The sequence below is a fragment of the Mya arenaria genome, chromosome 3 (genome assembly GCF_026914265.1).
Source record: "Mya arenaria isolate MELC-2E11 chromosome 3, ASM2691426v1".
NCBI classification, from domain to species: domain Eukaryota; kingdom Metazoa; phylum Mollusca; class Bivalvia; order Myida; family Myidae; genus Mya; species Mya arenaria.
Window position 1 is genome coordinate 79,508,450 of NC_069124.1, and position 17,183 is coordinate 79,525,632.

General features: G+C 35.5%; 1 protein-coding gene across 6 annotated transcripts in view; it reads left to right on the forward strand.

Moving 5' to 3' along the window:
• Nucleotides 1-766: 766 nt before the first annotated feature.
• LOC128226138 (casein kinase I-like) overlaps nucleotides 767-17,183 on the forward strand; it is a 33,319-nt gene continuing 16,902 nt past the window's right edge. For 3 of the 6 annotated variants that reach the window (XM_052936032.1, XM_052936035.1, XM_052936034.1), the window contains exons 1-5: nucleotides 768-1,608; nucleotides 4,812-4,852; nucleotides 6,089-6,158; nucleotides 8,867-9,015; nucleotides 14,870-15,104. In XM_052936032.1, the coding sequence (XP_052791992.1) occupies nucleotides 1,428-1,608; nucleotides 4,812-4,852; nucleotides 6,089-6,158; nucleotides 8,867-9,015; nucleotides 14,870-15,104 (676 nt within the window). In that variant the 5' untranslated portion in view covers nucleotides 768-1,427. Of the gene's footprint in view, nucleotides 1,609-4,811; nucleotides 4,853-6,088; nucleotides 6,159-8,866; nucleotides 9,016-14,869; nucleotides 15,105-17,183 lie in introns of all 6 variants that reach the window. The other 3 variants (XM_052936031.1, XM_052936030.1, XM_052936033.1) reach the window with 2 other exon arrangements.

The window sequence follows — 17,183 nt, forward strand, 5'->3', positions numbered from 1 at the left end:
CAGATTGAACATGTACCGCCATAGGGAGCTATCAAAACTCTTTACTTTTTAAACATAATCTGTACCTCTTTATTTTAACTTTAATTTAAAAGTACTGTTTCCTTCACAACTTTTACTAGCATTCTTGCAGCTTGACACGCAAATGTCTAGGTCCCCAGTAGGGGTTTGACATTAATGGAAGACAGATAGATAAGATGATATGAATGATAAAAAACTGCCTCTGAAAATATTGATCACTGAAAACATAGTCATGGATCTTTACTGGTTTCAAGTTGGTTGTATGCATAAGGCGTTACACGGGCACATTCTGTGAATTGTGTGCCAACAGAAGTAGCAAATATCGCAGTATATGGCACGGAGATTTCTAGCCACTGACTTGAAACAGTCTCCACATGGATACCGGATATATGTAGGTTCGGGATTTGTCGCAATATCACCTGATATCATAATGAAGTACACTTTGACACACTATTTATTATTTAATATCAAGTGATCAGGATCAGTGAAGATATTTTATATATCTTTTAACATTATTATTTTTAGATTTTCACGTTATTTAAGTAAGTTTACTTTTGTAAAACGTGTCAGTTAATAAAATTTGTTGTTGTTTAAGTTTGTTTCGCTGTTGCGTTTGGTTGTAAGACCTACTGGTAGGGTAGGTAATCGAGGCTAGAGAATGCCGTTTCTTTAGCCAATTATTTAAAGTCTGTAGTAATGACCTGAGAATTCCGGATATGACGAAATGTGAGCCGAGAAATAGGCCCCGGTAGTATTTCCCAACGTTTAGAGCAAACTTTAATGGTGGATTTAAGGTTTATGAAATATGAATGTGCATCTTCCATCTATATATGAGTTTCTTTACGCTAAAAAGCAACTTTTATATTTGTTTACAAAACATGTGCATAGTTACTAGGAATCCCAGGCTTGCGCAGTAAGTTCGACACCGATTAACTCACTTCCGGATTTTTATTTTTTATTTAATTCCGCAAATGTGTAAAATGTCAACCGAGCTAACAGTATTTAATGATCTTCCATTCTTAGCATGAACAATAATATCTCAGGGTAGAGTCGTTAATTCTGAAAAACGTTTTTAATTATAATATTCAGAGCAGAGTTTTCGTGGGAAAAGTAGTTCCTTTAATGGACAGCTGGGTAATCAGTGAAGAAATAAATAAATTATATTCCGAAGGAAAAGTGTGATTACCAATGATTCGATTTCATATAAAAAATGGGAACAAAAGTATCATGATCTATGTTTTGTAGTTCCTGGTAAATATATTCCAGGGGCCTTTGATGCAATGCAGCATTTCTCCTGTCAACACCTTTGTTTGGTAAAACATGAAAAATACTGTCAGATTTATTGGACTAAGTGAGTACTGTTGTGAACAGAAAAACTTTGGTGTTTAGCAAAATAGCTTACATGTGATATGCAGAGAAGGGAACACGAGAAAGGTGACGACAATTCCAGAAGAAAGTCATCTGGACGTTCAAGTATGCATGGCTCAAGTCGTCCATCTGGTTCAGGGAATTCGGGCGTGTTGATGGTCGGTCCCAACTTCAGAGTTGGGAAAAAGATAGGATGTGGAAATTTTGGAGAGTTACGGCTTGGTAAGTTGGTAATTGAAATTGAACTTATGATATTAAAAAAATGCACACGTGTGATTTGTGTTTCTGACATAAATCATTCAGACTTAATTGTCAGATTTGACCAAAGATGAAGTCCATGTTGTGACTTCTCTCCATTAAAGGGGAATATGGCCAGGGTAAAACAGTAAATTCACTGGCAGTTACTACTAATTAAAATGATATTTTAGTATAGGATTTCAATATAATCATATTGTAGGGACATATTAAAAGGCTGCTGAAACTTGTCCAATTGGGCGGTATTGCTTAATCTGGTAATAATATTGTCAGGCGCGAAGCTGACTGTATATGCAGTTGCAAAACCGAAGGGGTGATGGGATTAATATGCTGTCCAATCCATCAATGAACTCATTTATATCTGCGTAACCTCAAATTGGCCCTAGCTACGCGCCTGATTGTTGAGACATATTGACAGGCTGTTGAAACCTGTCAAATGGGATGATATTACTCAATCTAGCAATAATTGCCTGGTTGTAAAATAATTTGAATAAAAAAATCTACATTTTATGCCTTGTTTACCAAGAAGCAACATACTGTATGTTCTATAGGGGAAATATGCTTTTCAGGAGGGGAAATGTGGCTGAATGTAAGATAAAATAGTCAGCTGACGTCAATATTAATATCATTGCAAATTCATAAACATTCAACATATGTGCTAAACCAACCAAATTTTAACATCAAACTAAAGTCAGAATGCATCACAGCGAGTGTTATCACAGGTGTTTGCTGTTAAATATCCATTCCATTATTTTATTTTATTTTTCTCCAGAGTTGTGACTAAAAAATAGCAACGTCTCCTTGGCCTAGTGGTTAAGCGTCCGCCTACAGAGCGGGAGGTTGTGGGTTCGATCCCTGGCCGCGTCATACCAAAAGACGTTAAAAATTGGTACAAGTAGCTCCCTTGCCTGGCACTCGGCATTTAAAGGGTAGTGCTTGAAAAAGTGGTGTACTCAGTACTGGTTTAATCCAGGAAAGTTGTACCCCGTGTATCGGTGCTTTACACCGAGCACATAGAAGAACCAAGGGGTCTCCTCCAAAAAGAGCTAGAGTATCGCACCCGGACTTCATTGTATCTCACCACTGTCTCTTCAGCGTGCTGTCCCTTCAGCAAAAACAAAGGACCCAGTTGGAAATAAGTGCTTGCACTTTCACGGGTTTTCCTTGAATGCAAGGTCTAAAGATATACATACAGTGCTCCAGCTAGCCCGTTTTTCAATGGCGCAGCGCCCGTGCCCCTTTTCTTACCGCCCTGCCCCCTTTTTGAGTAGTGCCCTTTTCACAAATGCTCTATTAGCCCCAAATATCCCGTTAGTGCCCTTTTTACTATTGAAATCATTATAAAAGATTGACAGCCCTTAATCCGCTGTCATAATTGAGACAAATTACGTAATACTTATGATAATAGGGTTCCCGCTAGGTGTCACCATGCCCCCATTGATTGCTTAAAATATGCCGTACTGCCCTTTCATCTTTCAATGTGCCTTGACCAAGTCATATGACAGCTTATTGTGTATTTGTGTAGTGAGCAGACGACCTGTGTATTCATAATCGGTCATCTACTAATCCGATAATTAGGAAGAGCCAAATAGGGAAACATCGGCAGGAGGCGTGCCTATTGAATGTCAGCCAATCAGAATATACATTGAGAACTCGTTCAACCAATGATGAAAGTTCGTAAAATGCGATAGAAAATGCGAAGGGATGGTGAAAAATGTTGTCAAGCACAATTAAATCTTTTAAAATAATTGTTAATTGTATTGTACAGACGAGACTCGCTATTTCAAACATTGTTGATTTGAAGCAGACGGTCACTGCCGATATATGTAAACATAAGAAAGGTGGCGCTAATACAATCAAATACATCACCTTTTCAGTAAATGTTTTGAAAGTTTATTTATAAAATATTCATGATGAAAATTTCTTTGTAATCCACAAAATTATGTTGATGCTTTATTTAGTATTTACTTATCATGTCCACGATATTGTCAAAATTCGCCGAAACCGCCATTTTATCAGAACGATTTTCGGAGTTATTTTATCAAATGTTCTATGTTTAATATGTGATTTTTTAAACCAGGGTAGTGATTTTTATTGTCATTTTATTCTAAAACATCAGCATATTAAACATTATTTTACCAAAGACAATTAATAACAAACAGGCTGAATGTAACATTCGTACCCAAACCCGATCGTACCAAACTAAGATTCGTCCCCTTCATTTTTTTTTGTGTGTAACTATTTATTTGATGTTTAAACTGTGTTTGTTTTTGTCTTCATCTTACAAACTTTTAAAAGAAATATGTGACATTGCACTAAAGAAGATGCCAAACAAGTACAATCATACTACCACAGACAAAAAGACAAATTTTAATTTTGATATTAAAACACACCCTTCTAAATTTTGAGAAAAAACAACAACACCATTTTGTATAAGGCTGAAAATCATGGAAAATGATTTAAATTGAGTATAAAAACAAAACAAATTCTAGGGGGAGACCCCCCCCCAACCCCCACAAAAAAACAAACACCTTGTGACAGGGGTGGACCCCCCCCCCCCCCACAACCACCCCAACCTCTACACGACTCATGTAGCTTGCCCTTTTCAAAACTCCACCCTGCCCTTTTCAAATCCTGGCTGGAGCACTGACATATATACAATAATTTGGTTAACCGTAACTGCTAGGCTTGGCAAAATGGATCAGACATATCAGTCATCGAAATAAGACTTTTGGATGAACAGGCCTGATTTTTTATACTATTGCTTGGCACCAAATTTGTTAACAAGCCCTGCTATATAAAATTCAGAATTTGAGCAAGCCTGGAAGACATTTTACCAGTGCAGTGCTTGTGAGCCGATCACCGGTTTGATCACCGATTCATAACAAAGTTATTTCTACAGGGATTCCTGACTTGTATCCATTTTCTGGTCAAGATTGCAAAAAAACTAACTGAAAAATCTTCTCAAAGTTAAGGCTTCACTTGGTGTATTATATTTTACTTGTTGTAATTTTCATGATATAAAGAAATCCCAAAACTGAAGACTATAAATAATGATATTAATAAAGTAAAAGTAAATCTTTTTAAGAAGAAGTAGGATATGTGCAGCCATAACAGGTTTTTTCTATATGTCACTGAGTATTTATTTGTTTACACTTGTTGTATTTTAGGAAAGAACCTGTACAACAATGAACATGTAGCAGTGAAACTAGTAAGTACTCTTTATGTTTAATGATAATTGTAGTATAAGTACATATATTTAGAGATAATTGTTTGTTTTATTTTAAAATTGCAATATAATTCACTAAGTGAGCAACACAGTGGCTATGCCACTTGTGAAATATAACTTTGGTCTTCACAAGGTAAAATATATTGCGTTCTTACAATGAAACTTTTTTTTTTAAATGCCCGTTCACAGAATGGGACATATTATAGTTTCTCCAGGTGAGTTGTGTTCAGAATGTAGTCTGATAAATGACTTCAGAAGCATTTGTTCAATCATAACCAAATTTGGTCAGAATGTGTATGGGCATTTTATCTTGGAACATGATTGATAACCAGCCATATTGTTGTATTACTGAAGAGTTATTGCCCTTTATTGATTGAAATTACCTTAAATTGTTCTTGTCCAATCAATTATTGAAGAAGCCTCTGTGAAATCATCAACAAATTGGGCCAGAATGTGTATGTGCATAATATCTTGTACTTGTCCGAAAAACAGCCATGATTAAGTCAAGCAAATTAAATTAATTTTAGAAGCCTTTGTCCAATTATCACCAAATTTAGTCAGAATATGTATGGGCAGAAGACCTAAGTTAGATTCGATAACCAGCCAATGTCACTTTAGTCACTTCAGAGTTATGACCATTGAATTAGCAAAAACTTTATTTTCAGCGTCCACTCTCTAAATTTGGCCAACTTAAACCAGTTATCACCAAATTTTGTGTCCTCAAAAACACGTCAGTGACTCCACAGAGTCATGACCCTTGAATTGGCATAAACTGTATTTACAGTTTCCACATTCTAAATTTGGCTCACATAATTAATGTTATCACCAAACTAGATGTGAAAATAGGATGAGTGTTGTTTTTTTTGTGACAGTTGGCACCCCTTTTCTTTTCTTTTTTTATAATATTTGCCATAAAAGGATGAATGACTTATTGAAATTGCGTACCGACCCTGTGCGCACTGACATTTGATTTTGAAATAAACTTTCAGCTAAAATATCAAATTAATATTTTCATGGTTGAAACTGAAATATCAATTTTATTTCACCGATAAATCTCTATTAACCACAGGAAAGCATATTTTAATCATATTTATTTGAAAAAAATATCTTTCTTTAGTTTGTAAATGTCCTAATGCATATGAGATAAGATGACAGTTATTGTTTGTGCTGATCAAACCTGTTTACATTAAGTACAATTAAATTTGTTTTTGTTTTCAGGAGCCCATGAAATCTCGGGCACCTCAGCTGCATTTAGAATACAGGTTTTATAGACAGCTTGGGCAAACAGGCAAGTATGGTTAATGTAGTCAAAGTAGTCTTGCAAATTGTAAGGTGGGGTTTGATGGGGCTATGATTTGATAGTAAACACACCATTCTTAAAGCATTCTGAGTTTATTTCCCAGATTTTCTATTCATTCCTGGCCACTCTAAACCCTGTTCTGAATCTTCGTAAGTCTTGCTTTAACGAGATATTGTTTCATTAAGACTATGTCATTGAGAAATTTAAGGACCATGTGCTTTCAAGTTTTGAGCTCTGAAAATACTTTTGGTAAGCTAATATAAACTAATAATCTTCATTGAAAGATGAGAACAAACCATACTGCAGTCAAACATAAGCTTGATACCAATCAAATGAATAAAAAGGTAAGCATCAAATGACACGGGTCAATTACTTGCCATTCAACAATGTGCAGTTGGAAACCATATTTAAGCCAATACAAGGGTAGCTTTTAAAACATATATTAAAGTGTTTTTTGGGGAACAATCATTGTGGCAAGCAAAATGTTTCAAGCGATGGTCCAACTGGGTGATAAAGTTATCGTTGATTTGTATGAATTGCAAGTTAACCGGAATTATTATTTTTTCACTCTTTAAGAAAGGTGGCCAAGGCAGTGAAGAGTTGTAACCTGTCATGACATTTAAACATCCTGTTGTTTTGAAAAAATCCAAATATTCTAAAGTTTCACAATGTTGAAATAGGATGTTTGTTTTGCTTTTATGATGTTTCATTAAAACATCGGAACTAATGAATGGTCTATTATCTGATTAAAAATTTTGTTTTTGAATTATTTGCTACATTTCGCTACCAAAGGAAAAGGCTTAACAGAATTAAAAAAAAATCAATATTGCCTAATTTAATCACACAATTATACTTGTTCATTAGGTACATAAGATTGGTGAAATATATTGACAGAGTCATTTTGATATTTTCTGTGGTATATGACAGGATGTATATTTTAGTAAGCCCTGATGGCTGATGTCATGCTCCTGCTGTCCTATTGATCCACTGTGAACATACATTGATATTCGTGTGCCTTAGTTCATAGAAGACCGCCTTCTCTGACTTCCACACATGATAGATAATTAAGGTCTCCAGTGAATATCAATTCTTGATCAGATTTCATCTATTTTCTGCAGAAATGCCAGAACTCTGGTTTCATGCATCTATCGGTGCCCAGTTGGAAAGCTCTTGGAAAATATTGTTGAGCATTTGTTCTTTCATGGGTTCATAAAGCTCAAAATGGGGGTCGTTCAGTCTCACATACAGATAAAATATAATGGATTTGAGAGTACAATGTAGGCATTCAATGGAGCTGTGTGCACCATTAGAATTGATCTACATGTAATTTAACTAATCCGTGACTGTCGCCCACAAATAAGTGCAAGAACAAAATCATGTTTAAAAATTAAATATTGTGAATTGTATAAAATTTACAGCATGAAGTCTTTTTATATCACATTCTTTAATTTCAGATAAATTTTACTACAAATAATTTGAAACCTTTTTGATTTTTTTTAAACAGCAATGAGCGTAATTAAATAAACATCAATTGCCATTTTAGAAAGCAGACAGTTTTCAACAACAGGGCAACATTATACTGACACTACCTACAAGTGAAAGTACATAGCCTTGGCATTGCTGTGTACATTTTAAGTTTTTATTGTTTGAGGTTGCCAACATTTTAGAGGATTTTTCTATTGATTATCTGAGGAGAGAGCTGGAGAGGGTCAGTATGTAAACATGCAAACATTCCTCAAGAATATTGATGTTAAACTTCTGGCAAGTGGAAACACTCTCTCCTCATTTAAATTGGCTTTTTATCAATGTGATGAAAATTGAAGTGTCAGTGGGAAACCTGGCAAAACATTTCATTAATCAGATTGTGTTTATGGTATGAAGTAGTCTTTAAAAATATAGCTTTTTATTAAATTACTGTTGATTTCATGTTACAAAGTTCTCTCTATATGAAATTGTCAAATGTACAGCAAGTGTTGGGTCCAAAGAATCCCCTCACTTAATGGCTAGTTTTTAATTGAATGCTGTTCTCTGAAGTTAACAAGATACAATATCTCAAAGAATTACATGTATGTAATAAACAAGGAAAAAACTTAGTTAACCTATCAATAGACTGCTCTCTAGCAGAGCATTGTTTTGGCTCTCAGCTGATGGCTGTAGAAGTGATTTTGGGGGCGATATTGATTGTCTATTCACATGGCTGCCTCTCTCACTCCTCTAGTTGATCACTGACACTTTCCCCAGGCTAGAACCACGCTCTACCATCCATAACTGAATAACCAACGCCTCTCCAGAAACTGCTCAAATTTTTCTTATTTCTGAGAGGCTAAATTTCACAGCTTTCAAGTTCTTGACCTCTACACATAAATGGCTTAATACTTTTAGTAAAGAAATAAGTTTCTGACTGGAGTCTAATACTGTTTACAGCTAGCCATGTCAATACTGTCATTGATGACAAAAATATGGTAGCAGTAACATTTAATGATTAAAGGTTTACTAGAATTAATTCAGTTGCATTTGTAGAATCTTAAAACTTCAATATTTTTTCATGGATGTTTTGTTTTCATTTATATTTATTATAATTGATTTTTCTTTTTTGATAAATGCTCATCACTGCAAATACAAAATTCATATGTGTTCTTTCTTATTCATTTTGAGTATATCATTATGTTCATGTGTTTTTTAATGCTATATTTTAGAGGGCATCCCAAATGTCTACTACTTCGGTCCGTGTGGGAAGTACAATGCGCTGGTGCTGGAGTTACTGGGCCCGAGCCTGGAGGATCTGTTCGACTTGTGTGATCGCAAGTTCTCCCTGAAAACAGTGCTCATGGTCTCCATACAGATGGTAAGTGCTCACCCCGTAAGCTATATAACATACCTGTTGTTTATGCAAGTTCTCCCTCGAAACTGTGCTCCGGCGATGCTCTCCATACAGATGGTAAGTGCTCACCCTGTATGCTATAAAACGTACCTGTTGTTCACGCAAGTTCTCCCTCGAAACTGTGCTCCGGCGATGCTCTCCACACAGATGGTAAGTACTCACCCCATAAGCTATATAACATACCTGTTGTTTATGCAAGTTCTCCCTCGAAACTGTGCTCCGGCGATGCTCTCCATACAGATGGTAAGTGCTCACCCTGTAAGCTATAAAACGTACCTGTTGTTTACGCAAGTTCTCCCTCGAAACTGTGCTCCGGCGATGCTCTCCACACAGATGGTAAGTACTCACCCCATAAGCTATATAACATACCTGTTGTTAATGCAAGTTCTCCCTCGAAACTGTGCTCCGGCGATGCTCTCCATACAGATGGTAAGTGCTCACCCTGTAAGCTATAAAACGTACCTGTTGTTTATGCAAGTTCTCCCTCGAAACTGTGCTCCGGCGATGCTCTCCACACAGATGGTAAGTACTCACCCCATAAGCTATATAACATACCTGTTGTTTATGCAAGTTCTCCCTCGAAAGAGTGCTCTGGCGATGCTTTTCATACAGATGGTAAGTGCTCACCCTGTAAGCTATAAAACATATCTGTTGTTTATGCAAGTTCCCTCTCAAAGTGTGCTCTATCGATGCTCTCCATACAGATCAGGGATGGAAACTAACTTTGCCAGCCTGGTTGCCCAGACGGGCAACCAACTTTTGGGTTTTGGTTGCCCGTCTTAAAATCTATGAGCCCATATTTTTTAGCAAGAAAAGAACAATGTTGAATTTTATTTCCTTCTTAAAACCATATAACTAATCATTCACGACTGAAAAAAGTAGTCTTTCAAAAACTACACAGTTGTCTTCAGTCTCTGAGAAGTCACTATCAGTATCCGAGTCTGAGCAACAGAAATCATGTTCTTTCTGTGGAACAGTCACTTGTTCAGTGGCAGCACCACTGACTGGTGTTTCACAATGGACTTGGTTGTCCTCTTCAGTGACTTCAACCTGGTACTTATGGGCAGGCAGAGTCTCTGTTTTATCCATGTAGGTTGGTCTACGTACACTTGGTCCACTAGTGTTCCAATGATTTATTGCATGAGTTGGATCAAACAGTTTGATTGATTAGGAGGACTCACACCATCTAGGTAACGCCATATTGTTCATAAAATGTCACAACAACGGTCGACTAGGGCGCCGCCATTACGATAAAGAATAAAACTAAAACGACCGCTTTCATTGGTTGTTCGGGCCAGAGCATAAGTATCGAGCGATTTCATTGGATATAACAATAGCGCCGAGAGGGGTGAATGTATTGATCATTTGCTGGAAGCGAAAACAAGCATCTGCCGTTTGTTTTGATCTGTCATTTTTACGAGATGAATAATTGCAAAATGTAAAAAGAAAATGTGTTCCCAAAAAACTTATCGCCCGGCCGGACTACCATCTGAGACAATTAACTCGCCCGATCTGAAAATAAAACCGTTAGTTTCCATACCTGCAGATGGTAAGTGCTCACCCTGTAAGCTAAATAACATACCTGTTGTTTATGCAAGTTCTCCCTTGAAAGTGTGCTCTGGACAGATGGTAAGTGCTCACCCTGCAAGCTACCTGTCTGTTCTTCGCATAATCTGCAAATTATCCCATGTCATGATGTCTACAATACAGATGGTAAGTGTTCACACTGTAAGCTATGTGCCTGTTGATTAGATATATACCACAAGTTCAACATTAAAACAGTGCTAATGCACACTCCATAAAGACCTTAAGTGCTCATAGTTAAAGGAAGGTACATATACATGTTGTTCTGAACTCAACATAGTTTGGTATAACTGATCAGACTAAACCAGTGACACTTCAAGTCAGCAGGTAATGCTTGTTCTAATGTACATAGAAAAGTAGTTGAATAAGAATGCAACTGCAGTTGTTTTTGACTTTCACGGACAATTCAAAGTCATCAAAGCTTGACACAGTAGTTGGCCTTCCATGTTGTCTAGACTTATTTTTGTTTCAAAGGTATTTATAAATTACACATTTTTTTACAACCAATCAGCTATTGACCTTTTGACAAAATTTTGGGAGGTATTTACATTTGAAGAAGTTACAGAGCACAATGTTTGCCTGGTTTTCCCTTGTTACTGGGCGGTGTCTTGATAACAGTATTCACTGTTCACATCATTGGCTTATATTTCCTGTTTGTCATCAGATAATGATCTGTTTGCTTTGGTTTTTTATTTACTCTTTATGTGGAGCAAACTACAAAGCTATGTTTTTTATTTATTAATTATGTCTCATTTCTGAGAAGTCTTGATTTTAATGATTCTTAGAAGTAGTTGTATTGAAAATTAACTTAGCCTGTTTCGCAATTACAAGAGAATATTGCATATCCAGTGCTGATCTTGTTCTAGAAAAAAGCCTGCAAGTAAATGACTGACAAAACAACCTTTATTCTGGTGATAAATTGCACATTTCCTGCAGCTAGATGTATTTTGAATTAACAAGTCCTGATTGCCCTGAACTGGGCATGTGTTGTGCGAGGAATGTAGAGCATATAAGCCAATATTGACCTTCAGGAGCACCAAGCGACCTCTCCCAGACAATACTGCCACTGAAGGGTGTTATCCTGCTGTAATCAGCTGATTGCTCTCACAATTAATTACTGAAGCTATACAGGATTATGCATCTAGCCTCATTCCTCAGTAGCTGTATTATGCATGTATAAAACATAACATGATCTTACAATATTGAATGCAGGCAAAGCAAATATACCGTATGGCAGGAAGATCATGCGTTGGTTTTGAATGAAAGGTTAATGATTGTGATTTGTGTGCTTCAATAAATTCTATTCTTATTGAACATGTAAATGCATGTTGAATTTTAACAAGGATGCACAATTTTCTTAAACCAGACTTCTAATCTAATGATCAATACATCTGAGAGGGCTTATGCAATGGTGGATCTTACCTGCAGCACAAGGACCCGTGCCCTCCATGTTGGCTGGCAAATGAAGTTTATGGGGCAATAAGAACACCTAGTTTTAACGTTAAGTTGATAACTTTAGATTAAAATGCTGAAAGGAGGGCATATAAAAATCACACTGTCCGTCAGACCCACGTCTCAACCTCAAAGGTCAAGGTTCTCAACCTCAAAGGTCAAGGTTAGACTAACAGGTTTATCATTATGGAATGCTGCTTATATTCATATACAACTAATAGTTGGTCGTGTCCCGCCTCTAACTTTGTCATGCACTTTGGGATATTAAAATAAATTGACACGTATGTTTGGTACCTAAAGACAATTTGTCACTTCCAAGACCCACCTGAAAGTTCAAGTTTAATCATTACGGAATGCTGCATAAATGCACATGGAGTATTGTTGGTTGTGTTCAGGCTGTTAATTTGTGATGCAGAAAAGGATTTTAAAATACTTTGCACATATTAACTGTTCGGTTCATAAAGACGATATGTTGCATGTATTATTCACTTCCCTACCTCAAAGGTCAAGGTCACTTTTTGAGTTTAATCATTATGAAATGCTGCATGTTGAGTAAAGTTGGTCGTGTCTGGGCTGTGTCTGATTTTAAAATTACTTAGTTCATGTAATTGATACATAAAAACGACATGTCACATGTAAGACCCATGTCCTTACTTCAAAGATCAAGGTCACACTTACAGGTTCATTATCATGGAATGCTTCTTTTAAGCATTGACAGTATAGTTGGTTGTGTCCTGATTGTTATTTTGCCATACACAGAGGGATATTAAAATAAATTGGCACATGTGTTTGATACTTAAAAATGGCGTGTCACGAACAGGACCCACTATCCTACCTCAAGGTCACATTTAGAGGTTAATCATGATGGAATGCTGCATGTATGCACATAGAGTATAGTTGGTTGTGCCAGACTGTAATTTTGTCATGCAGATAGGGATTTTAAAATAACTTAGTTCATGTGTTCGATAAATAAAGACGATGTGTCGCGTGTAATACCCAGTTCCTAAATTCAAAGGTCATGGCCACACTTAAGGTTTTTCATTATGGAACGCTTCATATACATGTTCAGTATGATTTGTTGTGACAGGGTTGTAACTTAGTCATGCGTATAGAGATTTTAAAACAAATTAGCACCTTTTGTGATAGCTCAATCAGAATGAAGGCATATTAGTAATTACATAATCCATTAAACTGGATGGCACTTCAGGGGCATTTGTCATTTTCTGTGACAACTCTTGTTTTGTCATAAGTATGTCCACTTTATAAGATGTATAAAATTAATCTTGAATGAAGGGTTGAAATGCATCAACGTTTTTATACTTGTCACTTCCATACATCACTGAAATAACAGTTTTTAGGGGGTTCCACTGTCGTGGATAGAACTTCTTTTTGTTAGCTGTGCTATGAATTGTTCTTCACTGTAATTTAGTAAATCTGGAAGAAACTGACAATATATAACTTGGTTTTTGTTAGCAATTAATTTTACGGTGAGTTTATGCTAGGAATAAGTGTTTACTCATCTTAGATCAACCGCATTCAACCAGATATTGATATAAAACATTGGTCTGATAATTTAATTTTCAAACAGGCTTGTTATTATTATGTCACTAGAACTTCTTTGGGTAAGAATATGTTCAATAAAATCAGTTTGATTAAGAATAATCCATGCACAGCCTGATTTTTTTTCGACTACATTACTTTAACAAGACGGACAGGTTGATTGTGAGCCTTATAGCTGAGTTTAAATGTATAAAAACTCCAGGCATCTCAATTTAAGAATGCTAATCTGCTCTGTTGCTGTTTTTATTTTCTGGTGTGAAATAAGGTTATGTAAATGAGTTTGTACATGCTGTAATAATGAATGTCCCTATTTTTGTAATTAATGGTTAATGAACTCATTTGTGTTAAAAAAAACTTTAATGTATGAAGCTGAACTGTATACAGTAATTGTTAACAGACAGCCTTTTTAGGAGAGAAAAATATGGTTTTGTTCATTTGTTTGTTACGGATTGTCCGTATATATAGGAAATATGTAAATACTGGAATGCTAACTGCTAGGTTGGACTGGTGGTATTGATCAACAGGTGCCATCATTGTAGAAAAATCACATCACATCCGAAATATACATCATATCCGAAATATATTCTGCCATATTATACTATTGTACTAGAGGATGCACTTTTTTGCCCTGGAATTCAATTTGAAAAAATGCATGCATCCTATCCATAGTATAAAGCCTGAGACATTTCTTCGGAGTCAAATTCTGGCCGAAATTGCTTAAATAGAGAAATTAATGGAAGAACAAGAGTTTGTTTACTTTAAACTTCAAAAGAACATAACTCACGCTTTTAGATTTAAAAATAAATAAAAATGTTGATGTTATTGTTCTAAAGATAAATTCACAACAAGGGAACAAGCTGCTAAACATGTTGATCAACTTGTTTGTGTATTAGCTGCTGAGGAACTGCAAAATATCTTTTACAAATTGTTTACAATGTTCTTGCTGTGTTCCAAAACATTTCCATCATTAATCTTTGATATAAGCAAGGTATGATTAATTAAACAATTTTTTATTAATTACTCGGTCTCCCATATGCAACCCCAAGCAAGTTTTCAAAAGACGCCTCGCTTCAGTGAGGGGCCAATAATACAAAATACAAAAAATAAAGGTCAGTAAGGACATTGATTGCATAATCTCTAGTTTGACATCAGTTTTAACAATTGACTTCGCAGAACACTTATACAGGATGTTGTCATTTATTTATTTGATGTATATTTTTAGTTACATCGAATGGAGTTTATTCACTCCAAGCATCTCATTTACCGAGACGTAAAACCGGAAAACTTCCTGATAGGCCGGAACTCAACACGAAAGCAGCATATCATCCATGTGATTGATTTCGGTCTTGCAAAGGAGTACATTGACCCTGAGACTCACAAACACATACCATATCGGGAACACAAAAGCCTTACTGGCACAGCTCGATACATGAGCATCAATACACATCTCGGCAAAGGTAAGATGGGACACATGTTCTACACAATTTGTGCTATTACTTTTCGTTTTGCTTAAAAGTAGTTAGGGAAAAAAACTGCTATAATTTGAATATAAGACGAGGTTGAATAGATTTATTCTGGATACATATGCTATGAGTTTTGGCAAGCATCATGTGGTAAAAGTAAGGCCAGAGTTTTTTTATCTTTAGATTTACGGGAGATTTTTCAAAAAGTTGGGTAAGGAGGAGGAAATAAAAATAAAAATAAAATGCATAAAATGTCCCAAAGGAGAAATAAATAAAAATAAAACGGATTTTTCTCCGATTTTTTTTATTTTTTAAATCTTCTTATATCATGAAGACAAAACACACCTTACTTGTGTCAGCTATATCATAGGCTGAAAAAGGGTGATAGATCACCATAAAGTTTCAAAAGCATAATTAAAAGATCCTTTTAATGACTGAAAATATTGACCTCAACACTGAGTTCAATTGATCATTGAAATTAATTGTATATATTTGTTCGAATGCGCCTATGCATATGAGGTGCATATAGTATCAACCCATGGATTTTATGAAACATGTCAGTGCAATAAAGAAGTTTAAATGGCCAATTCTAACCTTTTGCCCACAATATAAGCATATCCTTTCCATTGTGAAGTAATCAAACATTGAACACAGTTTCAGACACGGTATAATAAGGAGGTCAAATGTGTTTTTCTGTCTTTAACGAAATAGCACCGTGACAATTTACCGTGATGTGGTTTTTATATAGAAAATATAACCAAAAAAAGTAGAAGCCCTGATGGAAATTCCTCTTCACTTCAAAGTTTGACAGGGCTTACGGATACACAGACAGTCAAAATCTACATTTATGTACTTCACCAAAGAAAATTCGGGAGCATTAAGATAAATTTTACAAGTGTTATGTGTTTCAAAAAAACAGGTCTAAGAACTGATTTTAGAATCAGTCCTGAAAAATATCCTTCTAATTCCAGCTATGCCCGTTAGCAATAAGCAACGGATAAGTTTGACTTCTTGCACTGACTGCCAGATATCTTATGTTCAGATTTTTTCTGTTTTATCGGAAACACACACTATGTTATTATTACATCATTTTCAGTATTCTATAACGATTTAAATTCTAAATCATTATTAAACTAATTAACAACTACGAATATCACGATACCTTGTGTTTTTCTCTTCAAATATGTGATCGTGAAGCAGTGTGTTCAATGCTCCCCAGAGTCAAATTCAGAAAAAATATCCATTTTGACTATGATGAACACGATATCATTTTTCAGTTTGTGTTTGTCAGAAGCTATACATTTTTGCGCTGTAATCCAATTTATCCTTGTTAATATACGACGTGCGCCAACGACTTTTAATACAACCCACGTATTTCTGTCTCCTTATTTTGACCGGAAGTTTTGCAATCATTCCACGAAACGCGAACAACATACTGAATCTACAAAAAAATCACAATAAACACGCTCTAAATCCACCACGGTTTGATTTAAATAATGAAACATAAACATCGGAACGTTTTTGTAGTAAAACATTTCTACAGAGCTGCAGAAACTGAGAAATAAAGGGGTATGACAAAAAGTACTTTCACTTTTGACAGGACGTTGTTATGGTAACGGGTACCTGTTATGTTTCCCCGCGTATTTCCGACTGGTTTACATGGTTTGTGCAGTAAAAAGACCGATAATAAATGACAATTGGTACACCAGTTGGTTCTGAGATATGGGTTATAGAACACTAATTTTATTGTTTTCTTAACATTGGAGCAACGTTCGTCGGAAAAAATAAAAATAAAACTACGAAAATGAATTTTATTTTTATTTGGGTTTTGCAATATTTAGGTACGGCGCTCCCGTAAATCTAAAGATATAAAAACTCTGGCCTAATGTAAATTTACTTGAGTATTTAGTTTAATTTGTGAGATAATGAAGATTGATTAATATTGACTTTTTTATTTTTATATTAAAAGTCAAATACCACCCTACAGTTTCTGTTGTCATTTGTACAAGGTTTAAGACTGCATTATTAAGGTTAAGTAGAAAAATCAATTTAAGGCATGATTTATTTGTAACA